Genomic DNA, 15534 nt, shown 5'->3' with positions numbered 1-15534 from the left:
CGGGATGTAAATAATTATTATCACCGGTATGCCAGTAATTTTATAATTTGCAAGTAGCACAAAACGTTATACAGCGGATTATGTGACGAATCACACTAGAGGATTTCAGGACCTTGGTTTGAAAGCTCACTTCCAAGACAACTTCCGCGTAACTCATTCTGGACATGGGGAACTGTCCTACTTGCAGATGAACGACGAGTTGCCTGTGGAAGAGCCGTCGGCTGAATTTTCTCTCGGAAGGCGACGAGGAACGCGGAAGCATTTCAGAGCCGATAAAAAAACCCATCCTCAAAGACGTGCGACGAGTCCTCGCACTGATTTTGGCAATTCGTCGCCCGAGATGCATTCCTTGTAGCCCATTATTTTATTTCACTTCACAATTCGGTGGCAATGGACCCATCGACCCAAACGGCTATCGATTGGTGTCATTCAGTCGGAGATCACTTGTCGGAGCCTTCTTGTCCTTTCTGCGCCTCGGGCTGCCCGACCCCTCCCCGTCGACACCATTCCCCGGTCGCAAGAGGGGGAAAGGGTCTAGGTGGAGAAAGATCCTAGGGGGATGTATGGCCTCGGGGGACGGGAGAGAGGGCAGGGGGTTGAGGGGTGCATTTGGAGGGAGGGAGGCTCTTGTCCTCATCGGGTGAGTCATTAGAACTCCGTTCTGTGGAGGCCTTTGCCTCCGAAAAGACTTGAATTGGTTGAGCGTCTCAGACGGCCAGATTCCCGCGTACCTCGAAGAGAGCGCTCCATGGTTGAATTCGTGCCGCTTGTCTGCTGCACTAAAGAATGTCCTCCTATTATTTAGGAATACATGCATTCAGAAATGGCCATAAATCAAGCGAAGGTAATCGAAATACCGAGCGGATAATGTTTACATATATTTGGTAATTTTTATACTCTTTTTCTTAAATGCCATCGCCTGTTCCATCAAAGGAATTTTGTAATTGATTATAAACGCACTTACCATTGTCAAATCGCCTTTAAAGTTTCAGTATATATTATAACCAAATGACAATGTATTCTTACAATATTTATAGGTCTTCAGAGGCTTTATGAGCCACCTTTTTCGGCAATTAAAATTTATATTATTCTCTCAGCTTCAGGGTTAGAATCCATGATATCATTCTTCATAACTCCTGTGACCTGAATATTACTGGTTCGAATCCCGGAAAAGTAAATTGTTTTCCTTATAGCCTTGTATATTGTTTACTAGTTGAGCATATGCATCTTTCATCGTTTTATGTTTTGCTATTTCGCACTTTATGTGAGGGAGTTTTTGGTAGCCTTACAGGACTCACTTTTATGAAATAAAATTTTGAGAACAATATTTATGTGGATTACAAAATTAATTCACAGTTATATTATAATGAAAAATAAAAAATAATGTAAAATAAATGATTTAAAAATAAAATTTCCCGAAAAAGTGTAGTATGCATTAAAAAATAAAAATAAGCTTTTAATCACTCGGAGAAGAAAGTGTGGTTGTTAATTCTTACCAATCAGGCTCTTACACGCTCATTTATAATAATCCTATTCACCAAGAACGCGCTCTTCTTCGATTGATGATGAACTTATTTTTTTTTCTTTTTAGTGCATTTTTTTTACTAATTTTGGAAAAGGTGAACTTTAAATATAATTTTATTGAAAATTTAATTTACGGTCGCTATACACGGTGAATGATAGTGCTGAATGATCACGTGATCATTCACAGGATCATGCGAGAAAATAGAACGTGTTCTAATTTTCACTGAATGATCATGCGCATGATGACGGTTCATTTGCGAATTTTTCCGTGATACATGGTGAATTATTTTATTCGCAATATCATTCAGCATGATCATTCACTGTGTAAAGCGGTCTCTAGCCATTCCTCAAGCAAGTGGTTCACACCAATCGTTTTGTTAATCGGTACTTTCAAAATGTATTTTTTTGCGTGACGGCAATTTGGTGACGAAGGTAGCCAACATTTTATTATTACTGTTTTTCCTTTTCTCTCTCGTTTTGGGGTTATTTGAGGTGGGGATATTTGGCATGATACTGAATCATTCTTCATTATATGACGAAGAGTAACACGAGAGCGATCACACCAGCATCAATGCGTTATTCTTCAATGCCAGCCGTGGGTTGCTCTACTTTTCTCACTCGGTGCTTCAATGTTGAATATTTTTGGGCAGAAAGCGCAGACTAAGCCACCGGCACGTGAAGTTTACAATCCATGGAGAAGAAATCAATTTCCTTCCCTGGGCTTGTGGTGCCTGAAGGCTTAGCCCGGTTTCGAACCCGGGGTCCAACAGTCGAAAGATCTACCCACACCACCACCACTTTGTTTTCTTAGATTACGGTAATTTGTTCTAGGACTACCAAAAATACTCCTCAGAAATGCGTTTCTGTCCTCACCAAGTTTCCTTTCTCTGCAAACTGTGATCTGGTTTAATCGATTACATGATTTATTACGAAAAAGTAGAAAGAAATTTAAAAATTACTTTGATATAAAACGCTTTTTCCAAAGACACCATAAAATGCACTTTAAAAAAATAGCTTTTCATCACTTTCAGATAATAGCGTGGGTGCTGGTTAGGTTTAGATATTAATATTGCCTGCCAGTCCTTATTCAATCCTTAACCTCGCCCGAATAAAGGCTTTTTCTTATTATTATTATTATTCATTGATTAGGATCCTCTACAATCTAAACTCTAATAAACGCAATTCACCTATTAGGCTCCTCTGCACTCATTTATAACAAACTTAATCACCACCTACGCTTTGTTTGCCGAGTGATGGAACGACATCTTTTTTTACCTTTTTTTCTAATTTTCAGTCCAAAATCTAATTTTCAGTGTACGAGACCATTCAGAAAGTTTTGGGGACATAACGGAGAAAAGAATATAATTTGTTGGGTATGATTTTGTGGAATCACTCGCTCAGATGCTGCGCACACTTTCGACGGAAGTTCATCATGCCCTGTTCGTGTCTCTGAAGCTGAGTGCATTGACTATAAGTTAGTCAAAACAGTGAGCCGGGGCATGGTAAAAACCTTTTTGCGGATAGCGATGCCTTAAAGCACGATTCCGTTGTATTTTGGGTGAATGTTTCGTCTGTGTAGGTGGATTTGCGTTCGCTGAGGCTTCAGAACAGCTGAGACGGTTCAAAGGCCGTATATCGTTAGTTATACGCCTCTCGGGCTCCAGCCTCAAAGATTTATTTCGGGCGGTCGGCGATTTGGAAACCCTGCTCAACCGAGTTGGTCTTTCATCGTGATCCCAGCCACATATATCTTTCTTTCCCATGGTGACGAAACTGATGACTTCCTACCTACGATTTTTATGGCATGTTTTTCCAGTTTCTCTCTTGCTAATTATATTTTGCCGTTGCTGATTTGTTTATGTTTCGTTATTATTAAAATAGGTTTCCATCATAAGGTAGAAGGCGCTGAACAATGAAAACCCATTCCCGCAACGGTTTAAAATACATTTTTAAATATGTTCCCTAAATATTGGTCCAATAGGTGTAAAGAATAAGTTTTGTGAAGTTGAAGAGAATATACATATATGCATCATTTAATTATAAATATATTAATGAAAGAAAGAGGAAGTGAATAACTTTTTGTTTATTTTCATGGAAAAATAAGGATTTCGCTTTTCCTTTGCTTTTCGAAAGTTTAGGATAATTTTTCGGACAAATAAAATCACAATTGTTTATATCAAATGAAATATATTTCACAATATCTAAAAATTGTTAATACGCGTCTTTTGCGGTAATTTACCTCTCCAATTAAATTTCAAATTCCATAACATATATGTGGGTGTATCATACATGGATCGGTTATATTGTGAAAAGGTTTTTAATTGTAGCTTCAGGAAGAAATTTGAAACCGACTCGCATTCAGTAAATCAATATTTTTGTGTTTATTTTATACCTTTGAAGACACCATAGCCGGTGTTTTTGTGATAATGCAGGGAATCCTAGGGAACTTCTGAAAGTAATTTTTATTAACCTGCCTATAAATTCGTTGACCATTTTTGTTTACTTGCCTGTTCTGCGAATGTGATTCCATTTTTCCCTATGTAATTGAGTATGTCGGAGAACTTAATGTTGTTCTATCCGTATCTTCCGTCAAATGTGTAGTTGAGTGACATTGACAATTATGAAAGCATTGTCTCCGGTTTGTTATCAACAAATGGTGTCGTATTGCACGGATCAGAAATCACTTAATGTCATAATTAGCATTGTTAAGTGATTATTTAGAAAAATGCATGGAATAGGCGTAGATTCCTCATACTACTTACTGTTAGGCTGGCACTATCCAAGCTCCTTTCTTATTCATACAGAACTCTTTTTAAAACGTGATACATTTATTTAAAAAAAACAACACTTTTTTCTCCAGATCAGTGGTACAACAATGGAAACTAGAATGGCCACGAAATGATCAATAATGACCCGCGTCTGAGTAATTTTGAAGCGTATTGTGTGCCAAATAAATAGTACGAGAGGGGGATATTTCTTTTTCTCCTGTCGTCGAACCAAGATCCCCCAATCCCACGCTAAGTGGTTTATTCAATAAAGGTTCCAAGGCACGCTCCTCTCTCGTCGGTCTGTGGCTTTCTGGGAGATAAATCTTAAAGGCTGAATGCCCCATGGCAACTTTGTCTGTCCCAAGTATGAAAGTCTGTGCGTGGCACAATATTCAGTGGGGCTTAAAGAATAATTTTCAATGCAATAAAAATTGAAAATAGTAGGATTAAGCAAAGTTTCAGCAATAGTTTTATTAAGTTTCGGTGATTTGAAGAGTGTGTGAACTCAATTCTCCGATAGGGGCACATATTGTCTCCAAGATATTTTTAACTGAATTGTAATTGTGTTGTGTGTGAAACGCATTCATTATTATTATCACTATTAAACATTTCCCCTGCAATGATGAAATTTCACTTATACCCGTGTATTAAAAAAATAATTCTTTTAGGAGTGGGATGTTTTAATGTTTAGATACATTTAAGAGATTAGTTAAAATATTTTCAATATAACCTTTTTGCCACTGTTGGTGTAACCTAAGCGCCATTTTTGTTCGAATAATTCATTTCAATTTCAGTGAATTTCTGAAATGCTCCATGATGGTTGAAACTTAACCTTTTAATGCCACACAAACAACTTAACTTCACTAGTTTTTCAGGATGAATAAATTCTAAATATTAAATAAATACAAATAAACAACTCCATATTTTCTAAAAATTAGTGAGTTTCCATTTATATTTTATTTCAGCTAGTAAGAAAAAATGTGCCCGAGTTAAATTTTTTATCTTCAATTTTCCATGATGATTCATTGTGACCGTCGCACAGTGGGCGGAAATCGAAAAAAGCTGGCCAAACCCCCAATTTTTTCTACCTTTTTGTAATGATCCAAAATTTGTATAGAATTGTTTTAGAATGCCTAGATATCCAATTACGTTAAATTATTTTCATTTATTTATGTTCGTTATATACCTTCATCATTAACATATCATCAACCTTCAGAGAGTGACAAAAATCGCGAGAGCCCAAACCTGCATTGTTTGCCAAATATATCAATTTTTTTTGCCCTGGTGTGCGGAAAAGACAGAAACATTGTTTTATTGGCGAGTATATAACAATAATATATATCTTTTAAATACTTATAAGCTATGATTCTTGAAAAAATATCACTTTCCTTATGACCATAATACATTAATTATAGATTAACCGTTTGTCCCTTAAAAGTAAACTAAATCAGAGATAAACTCATGTACCATTATTTCCGCGGAGATATTTTCATAAAAAGTTACAGTGATGTTTATTATATGTGATGGAGCAATAAAATAATGCGCCATTTGCACCTTTCCGATTTTTTCGTTCGTTCCAAGCAAATTAATATCGGGCGGTTCTCGCACCCAGTGACCTGCAATACACGGGTCCCCGACGAGGCGTCGTCCATAGCATAAAGATCGGACCGCCTTGAATAGAGTGGTTTCCTCTTATTTTTTTACTGCCTGAATCGAAAGATTATTACTCATGGAGTACGAATTTCACACTTTTAGATTTTTAAATGACGATATCTATTTTTGCGATTAAAAGAAAAGTGAAAAATTTCAAGCGCGCGAAAACGTGACGGCTAAGTATGAATGCTGGGAAAACTCCGTGTGACGTCGTTCTGGGGCCGTATTCTGTAACCAAACCAATCGGTGCGGCACCGATTCGTCGGGTGCGACGTCACACCGACTCCCGGTAAGAAGTCGTGCGATTCTGTACGAACCCGGTCGGTGTGGCACCGACGAGAGCACGGGAGATCGTCGGTAGCCGTACCGACAGCAAAAAGGTGTCGATACGGCCACCGACTAGTGGGTGTCATGAATTCCCCGGTGCGCATTGTACGTTTTATTTTGTTTTTACCTCATCACCGAGTAAATAATGAGGTTTTCTGCAATGTTATCTTTTTCTGCCCCTTCGAATACGCCTCTATAATTCACTGTGTCATCATCTATATTAATTACCTTGACAGAAATATAAGATAATGGTTAATAAACATGAGGTTTGCTAACATATAATGACTTTCTCTCATTTATGTTACAACTTTCACTCGCTTGTAATAGGCTTTATTTCTCTCTATCATCATTTATTTGCTCCTTTGACATAAAAAATATATTTTTGATTAAATATGAGTTTTGCCGCATTGTTATCACTTTATATCACTCTGAATAGGCGACTGTTATTTCACTCAATCATCAATTGGCGTTTCTCTCGGCATAGAAATAAGATCTTTTTATTTAAGTATGAAGTTTGCCACAACGGTATCAGTTTCTTTCATTTGTAACAGGCAACTATATTTCATTTCATTGTAGGCCATTGATTCCCTTGACGATAAAAGAAGATATTTGTTAATAAGTATGAGGTTTACCGCAATATTATCATTTTATCTCACTTGGAATGCGCAACTTATACATACGTATTTCACCCAATCACAATTTTTTTACTTCCTCGTCATTACACTTCTTTTAATTACACCCAGATCCATATTTTTATAACAATTTCCTAACTTGTTCCTCTAATATGACATTTACATTTGCATTTGAATCCTACGTTCACGTTCCATGGTATGTTATTTTCGTCTGCTACGGTGCCAATTGCATAACCTTCCGTAGATAACATTTAGACGGAACTTACATACTGACAACTATATAACCAAATCATGAATAAATAGCATTATACGGAACCAATATTTTAAAAAACTACGATCTCAAGGATAGTTTCAATAATTCATTCCAGCAACAACAATCTCCATCACATACAAACTTTATTGTGATGTTGTAATATTGTTTCCTTCGATTCTGTAGGTACAGCATTACTACCACACATTATATAAGCATTGTTAACAACTTATCCAATATCGTTTATCTTAATCTAGCAATAAGTCGTAATTTCCGCAAATAAAAAGATTGAGAATGACGACAACAAACTGTGCCAATGAGTCTTCACTTGTTTTTACCCTTCTTTCATTGGTGGAGACACGTGAAACTTCGGATATATTCGGATTTTCCCTGTTTGGGAAGGAGAGGGAACCGTACCGACTGGTTTGATACCGACGACCATACTGAATCGCTGAATTAGCCGTCGTCGGTATGGAAACCGTCGTCGGTACGGAATGATGTGCTGTCGGTGGGCTGGGAAGGGAAACCGACCGGTGCGGTACCGACGAAATACAGAATACGGCCCCTGGTTCCCGCTGCCGCAAGTGAGGTGACCTTGGGGCGAAGCTCTGAGCGCTGATACGACGCAGGATGCTAGCAGGTAGCAGAGTACCCTGCTAGCTGGTAGCGCTTGGCTTAAATAAGGATTATTAATACCTTATCAAACGAAGGAAACTTTCCGACCTTAGGCAGTTTTAATAGTTGATTATTAAGAGACGTTTCCCTGAGCTCTGTGCCTCATGCATGCATTGGTAATCTCAGACGATGTAAAACTCCTATCTACTCGTATAGGACTAGGTCCCTGTGACGTCACGTGGAGTGGCATTGCATGGGCGCCAATCTGGCCTTTTTCAAAAGACGTTAAAATTGACCATTAACATTCGTCTAAACTGGGATTTCTAAAACAAAATAATTTGTATATTATGAATACACTAATAGTGGGAAACGAATCGCAGTCAATGCCTTTCGTTTTCTTTGATGAAGGAAACTATTGTTAGAGGGTACTTATAAGGCGTAACTTCTTAGGATAGAATGCCTCCTCAATGCTTATTTTCTTCGCATACCGTACGATTGAGCCAGTTTAGCCCGCCAAACTTTGCGGATATATTCTTTAGTCCTTTTTGAAGTAAAGTATTTTTAATTTTTGACCCCAACATCAAATTGCAGAAAAATTCATTTCAAAACATTTTTAGTGGAAAATTGGTTATAATGCTTCTTCTATAAAAGTAGACTAATAATAGTGAACGCACAATAGCAATTAAATATGTACAAAGCTTTGCTTTTGTCGAAATCTCCATGGCTGGACGGCTTCATTTTTTTCCGATTTATCACTGTGTCTTTCTTAATCCCATTGAATCCTATTCTCCTTCTCAGCCATCAGGTGAACTATTATTCAAATTCCCTCTTTATAAAGGTCATTATAATATTTTTGCATGAATGGTTAGGTATTCTGATGAGGGGACCAATAGTTGAGGTCATTTGCGCCATGAGAGAAGTGGTAATAAGTGAGGGTGGATAGATCCATGATGAAAGCACAAATGGTAATATCCACACTATTTAATTCATCACTTTCAATTCATCGGATACACCTTAAAAATGACACCAAATGTCGAAACCATGGTCGGTTAAGTGATAAATAAAATAGTGTGGGCAATACTATTTGTGCTTTAATCATGGATGTAGCATTATTCCACAAAATTAAGCCTGAGACGATTTTATATGAGAGTGGATAGAGACGCAGCGTCGGAATCTTAATGAAAGGCGCCAAGGGGAGCACGGCTTAACGTCCTATCTGACGGTCGGAGTTCTTTACTTGAAGTGCCCTTCGAGAAACACTCGAGTAGAGATCGGGTAGTCTCTGAAAAATACCCACCATCGCCGGGATTTGGACCCGGACCGACGGGGTGGAAAGCCAATACTTTGGCCACCACACCAACCCAATCCCCATTTTGGCGGGCATATCTGCGATCATCCGCGGCCCACCGAGACATTCTAATCTTGGTCTATCTCATCAAACTGTTCCTATTTTAAGTATTTACTAGGGATGGTTGGATCGGATACCTTGGATCCAAATATCCGCGGATATTGCCCTTCATCGGATACGTCGGATCCAAAGTCGCGGAAGACGTCGGATCTGGATCCGAAATTTTAAATAATAGCTTCAGTGAATGCAACGGATGCGACGAAATATCGCATAAGGGTGGAAAGAGTTCCGATTCTCTCTTCGAATGTGCCGTCGCATGCGATTCTTGTCCTACGCTACTGGTCAGTGGTTTATCCGAAGATTTTTCCTATTTTCATTCCCAAACCCAAGCGTAACAGTTTAGGTCCTGGGGATATAAAGATGTTTTTGAAAAAACACCTTGAAAGCCTATAAAATATTAAAATGTGTATGAGAATCTAAAAAGCATTTCTTTGATTGTACGTACCCAGAGTTAACTTGAATAATTACTTCGTTTAATAGCAGGAGTTAGAAAATGCATTTGGATCCGAAAATATCCGATCCGAAAGATCCGGCTCCGAAAATCAAGGATCCGATCCGAGGTCGAATCCTAAAAAAATCCTGTATCCGTCCATCCCTAGTATTTACTCGAATAAACACACAAGTATTTACAGTTTTCGATTCTTCCACCAACTCATATTTCCTACCCTCGCGGGTCGAATTGTAAGAGAGTAGGATATATTTGCTTTTGAATGTATTTATTACCATTTCGTAGGTTTTTACCCAGTTTTCCACCTATAGTAAATGTTTTTACCTTTTTTCCGCCTTTATATTAGATTTAAAACTACTGAAGACATATATATCATTTTTTAAATGACTCGCACACGTTATTTCCCTCACAACTACAAGTCGTTCCTCCCTCACGAGTGCGAAATAATTTCACTTCCGCTGCCATTTCTTTTCACAGCTGCTGGAACTGTTTTCAGCTCATGGGCGTTGACCTGGTGTACAACACGTCACTGCATCCAGAGGTTCTCGAGTTCGACGGGCAGCCGAGCATGCGGCCGTGGGGTGCGGGAGCGGCACGGCGCCGCGCCTCCGCCGCAGACGCCCTCCGCGGAGCCCTGCTCCTAGAGATGCTGCAAATCCTTTACGCCGCGGAGCGGGTGAGCGAAGACGTCGCAGCGGCCTTGCAAGCGGCAGACAGGCACCTGCACATTGGTGAGGGCTAGCAGGGAAGTTAACACATTTACGGCCAAAGTTGCGAAAACGCAACATTATTGAGAAATGCAAAAAAATGTTTCAATTGAATTTAATTCTCATAGAATTCAATTTTTTCGATAAAAGTAAGTTTAAACTGATTTTTGGTGGGATAAAAATGACATTTCATAAGTATTTCGATATTGAAAAAATACTCAAAATGTGTCAATTATCAAGTTACCCGTTACGCAAGATAAATATGTTAAGGTTTTTATTCGTCCATATGAACGAAGAATTTTAATGATCAGATATGACGATATCTGCCAAACACGTTGCATAAAAAGCCGTAGGATTATATCTGGCAGTAAAAACGGCATATTCCAACGAGACGGCAATATATGTTAATGTGGGTTGCATAACTGCTTATAGGTGCCTGATTCGGCAAAAGTTGCGAAAACGCAACATTTATTTTTTACCATAAGCAATTTTTTTGAAGACCAATATTTTCAATTTACCTTATTTAGCATGTTATTAGGTAAAATGAAGGGGGAAAAATATATATATATATATATTCAAATATTTCTTTACTCGGCCCGTAATGGGTTAAACTAATCTGAAGGACGATGAATAGAAATATAACAAAAAAATCAAATGGAAAATCAAATGAATAAATCATAACGAAAAATGAACTGCAGCGGTCGTTTGCTCCTCACTCAATTGTTTTTTTTTGGTGACAGATTACTCACTTGAAACTCATTTGTGGGCCGTGGCGCCGACTCCATAGGGCCTGAGGGGGCCCGAGCCCCCTCAAAAATTCGTTTTGGGTGTGAGGAAAAAATGTGTCAGGCTTGTGGATTTTCCCCGGAGTTTCCAGATATCGAGATTTGAGTTATAAGGGATCTAATGATGATCATACGGCTCTTCTAAAATGCTTGAAAAACTTACAACGCACCACTTATAAAATTTCCCGGGGAAAGATCCCCGGTTTGGGCCCCCCCAATATTTTGTATAAGTCGGCATCCCTGTTTGTGGAGCTGGGTTAGTGACAAGATCTCCACGTTTATCGAATCAATTTATTAGAGCTTAGTATGCAATAGGGTAGTTTCCTTCATCAAAGAAAACGAAAGGCATTGATTGTGATTCGTTACCCACCATTAGTGTATTCATAATACACAAATTATTTTGTTTTTGAAATACCGGTTTAGACGAATGGCAAGGGTCAAATTTTATCCTCATTTGAAAAAGGCCAGATTGGCGCCCATGCGATTCCATTCCACGTGACGTCACAGGGACCTAGTTTCTACGCGAGAGGATAGGAGTTATACATCGTCTGAGGTTACCAATGCATGCATGAGGCACAGAGCTCAGGGAAACATGTCTTAATAATCACCTATTAAAACTGGCTAAGGTCGGAAAGTTTTCTTCGTTTGATAAGGTATTAATAAACCTTTTTTAAGCCAAGCGCTACCAGCCAGCAAGGTACTCAGCTACCCGCTAGCATCCTGCGTCCTATCAGCGCTCAGAGCCTCGATCAAGGTCACCTCACAAGGCGGGAGGGGGAACCAGAAATGCGTCGCACGGACTTTTTCCCATCATTCCTACTTACGCGTCGCGTTTTCGCGCGCTTGAAATTTTTCACTTTTCATTTAATCGCGAAAAATAGATAACGTCATTTAAAAATCTAAAAGCGTGAAATACTTACTCCAGGAGTAATTTAGGCAATAAAAAAATAATAGGAAACCACCCTTTTCCCCATACAATCTCAGTCCATGATTTAGTTAAATGAATACAAACAAATGAGAAGGCCTCTATGATGGCACCTTTTACGGTTGCTCATATTTGGCAATTTGAAAATTTCAGAGTGCATTAGTCATATCCATTTCAAAATTTCCTTGTATCATCTAGTTGAAATGTTTGCTTAAAAATTTCCCGAATGCATGTATTTATATTCAAGAAACAGACAAATGTTGACAAATGTCCAATGTATAACCTCTGAAAATTTCAAGGTGATAGTGTTAGTTTTACCACAGCAATAAGTCACTTATTGACTTGTGGATAGTTACTAAGTCTTGCATAACTGCTCCCTAGGATTAAATTGTCGCTATTTTAGCTATAAACTGGCCAGTGGTGACCGCAGATCATATCTTTGTGGGGGAGTGGCCTAAATCACTGCAAGGTTAGGAATTTTAAATGAGGGCACCACATGAAACTTTATATATTCACTCAGTGATTTAACCCAACGGTTGGTTAGGATAAGGGAGGGTAGAGGAGATCTTCTCCGATCCAGAAATAGGCGAATTTTAGGCACACAAAAACACTTAATAGGCTATGATAAAAACATAATGGCAATTTCCACACTATTCAATTTAACACTCAGCGACCGACCATGATTTCAACACTTGACAACATTTCGACCATGGTGTCATTTTCAAGGTAATCCAACCAACACACACTCGGTATTTATACCCAGGCCAAGGTAGGAGGTGGGGGCATATGGAATTGAAGTGAGGGGAGTGGGAGGGGGAAGAGTTTAGGTGAACAAATGAATGAAGGCCGAAACCAGAAGACGTACAACAAGAGGAGTGTGAGTGAAGGTCAGGATTTTGACGTCATGGGGAAGCTTAACTTTAGCCAAGGTGAGTCAGTACAAAATAAAACATCATTACAAAGTCCATCCGGGCTATTGGCAATTTCAAAATTTTCCATTAAATCTAATTTTAGCCCTTTGTCAAAACAATGTCAAATATCTATGTCAAAATTGCTAAACCTGGCGTCAAAAGTACCTTGAAAATGACACAGAGTGTTGAAACCGTGGTCGGTCGTTGAGTGTTAAACTAAATAGTGTGGAAATAACCATTTGTTTTCTTCATCATGGATATAGCGAATTTCCACAGAATGAAGCCTGAATAGGGCACAGCCCCCTGACCCATGCGTATCTCTTTACTGAAAAGAAGGAACCTCCCCAATGTGATGATTGTAGGTGCCCGTTAAGTATTAGACACATCATGTTGGATTGTGTTAAGTACTGCGAATCACGGAGACGGAATAATCTAGGGGGAGACCTAGAAGCCCTTCTAGGAGACCACCCTACCAACTTAAATAGTACATTTCGGTTCCTCAGAGAAATAAACATTTTTAATGAAGTCTAATTGTGCACACTCTTTGTACGAAGACATCATATGCAGTGGATCACTTTCTGCATAAGTTTTGTAATCAAATCACACGGTAGTGGTGCAGAATGACCTAACCGTCGACGCACCCTAAATCCAAACACTACTACTACTACTATCAAGCCTGAAACGATTTTATGCGTAATTAATTGGGCAATAAAAAATAAAAAGATGGAGCTAATGGGGGAGAGTATGCTCTCCCCCGATGTGACGCAGCCCGTCTTTCTCGTAGGAGGAGAGGCACAGGATTGACAGGGGGAAAAACAAATGTTTGAAGTGGAGGAACGGAGGAGGGGTGTAAGGGAGAGGGGAAAGATGGATTGAGGAAAAGAGGTTGACGGGGATTGGCGGTGATTTAGCGATCGTGGTTGATCCGTATTGCGGAGAAGGCACGAAAAACCCCAAATGCGCTTCCAGTCCTTGAGCTCTAGGGGGGGGTGGTAGACGGGGGGAGGGAGGCCAATATTCCCACTTAGTAAACTTCATCAAATAAAGAGTTGTGGGAGGAGGAAATACTGGCGACTGGAAGAGAGGCAGAAAGGGAGAAGAGACCAGTGGCGCAGCAAGGGGGGGGGTTTGGGGGATAAACCCCCCCCCCCAGACCTCAGAGAAATTTTATTCAATTAAATGTTTTACGATTTCAGTAATAGAGTCAGGTCTCACAAAATTCATGACTTGAGAGGAAAATGGAAAAATCCTAAAACTGCGAAAACTACGTTTTATTTACGTAGTACCTACTGCACTCCCTCGGGTTCTTCCATGTCTTTCTGAGTGGCCAATTCGGAGTGCTACCACAGGTAGTTGTCCCAAAACATATTGAAAAATCGGAACTACGTGATATAATCCGGTTCTCTCCCGGTGAAAAATAGCAGAGAAGATTTCTAGCACCAGGTACGGTCCTCTATATTTCCTTCCAACGTTCCGACAAGCAATTCCTCCATCATTTTCGGGGATTCAGGAAAACACGATGAAGACAATGGGCGAGTTGCCTGTCGAAACATTGGAAGGAGGTATTGAGCACCTTACACGGTGAAAAACCCGAGAAAGCTTCACTGCTACATGATATATCTCACGTAAGTTTCGACTTGCATAGCATTGGAGAATTTCCACGTGAATATACCGATATGGGGTTGGACAGCGAATGCCTAATACCAGGCATATACTCGCAGTGGCGCAGCGAGGGGGGGTTTTGGGGAATAAACCCCTCCCCCAGAGCTCAGAGAAACTTCTTAGTTTAATCCATTCTACTTAATGGATTGGTATTACTTATACAATAGTGTTAGGGTTAATCAAATATCTCCCATAAAGCGGTAAAACTAGTCATTTTGAACCATCAATCTTAAAATTTTCTGGAGGAGGGCCCCCGCAACTCCCACGTACCCTGGCGTGTATGCAATACCCCACACTCCAAAGTATTAGTTGCGCCTTAAACCCCCCTAAACTTAATTCTTAGCTGCGCCCCTGGAAGAGACTATTGCAAGATGAGCGATGCCTAATCATTCTGAAGGAAAAGAGGGTGGTAGATAGGCCGATATAAAAAACGGGGCTATTTCTGGCATAGCAGTATGTACACAGTGTTAGTTACATTATTTTAATTTCACTTATTAATTATGGAAATAAGCTGGAATGTTTTGTCACTAACTTTTTGCCTGAACGTATCTTTGATTTTTCTCCGAGAGTTCTCGCTTCTAATGAAGACGCTGCATAGTTTTCTGTTATCAGGTCTTCGAAGAATATCAAGTCTGTAGCAGTTCTCTGCATTTAAATGACTTAAATGAGAAGTCTCCTTCTTTGATAAAACTGGACTTCCACAAATAATAACATATTAAGCCCATGTTGATTACTCAACTTTGATAAAAGTCGAAGTTAAACAATTATTTCTTATTTAGATATGTTAATTATAAACAGTTCGCCCATAAATATCATGCTAATTCCTCGTAACCTAGGCAAGCTACCAATGATTGGGTATATTATTGGACAGGAAAGACTCTCAATAGGTATGTTTATTGAAAGATAGGTTAAGTTTAAG

At 39.2% G+C, this 15534-nt stretch overlaps 1 protein-coding gene across 1 annotated transcript in view; it reads left to right on the top strand.

Moving 5' to 3' along the window:
- The window catches only part of LOC124171186 (cadherin-like and PC-esterase domain-containing protein 1), a 280152-nt gene that overhangs the window by 80753 nt on the left and 183865 nt on the right, over positions 1-15534 (top strand). The window contains exon 7 of the mRNA XM_046550325.1: positions 10103-10356. Within this exon, the coding sequence (XP_046406281.1) occupies positions 10103-10356 (254 nt within the window). The remainder of the gene's footprint in view (positions 1-10102; positions 10357-15534) is intronic.

The sequence above is a fragment of the Ischnura elegans genome, chromosome X (genome assembly GCF_921293095.1).
Source record: "Ischnura elegans chromosome X, ioIscEleg1.1, whole genome shotgun sequence".
Taxonomy (NCBI): Eukaryota; Metazoa; Arthropoda; class Insecta; order Odonata; family Coenagrionidae; genus Ischnura; species Ischnura elegans.
This window is presented reverse-complemented; position numbering and strand designations above follow the sequence as displayed.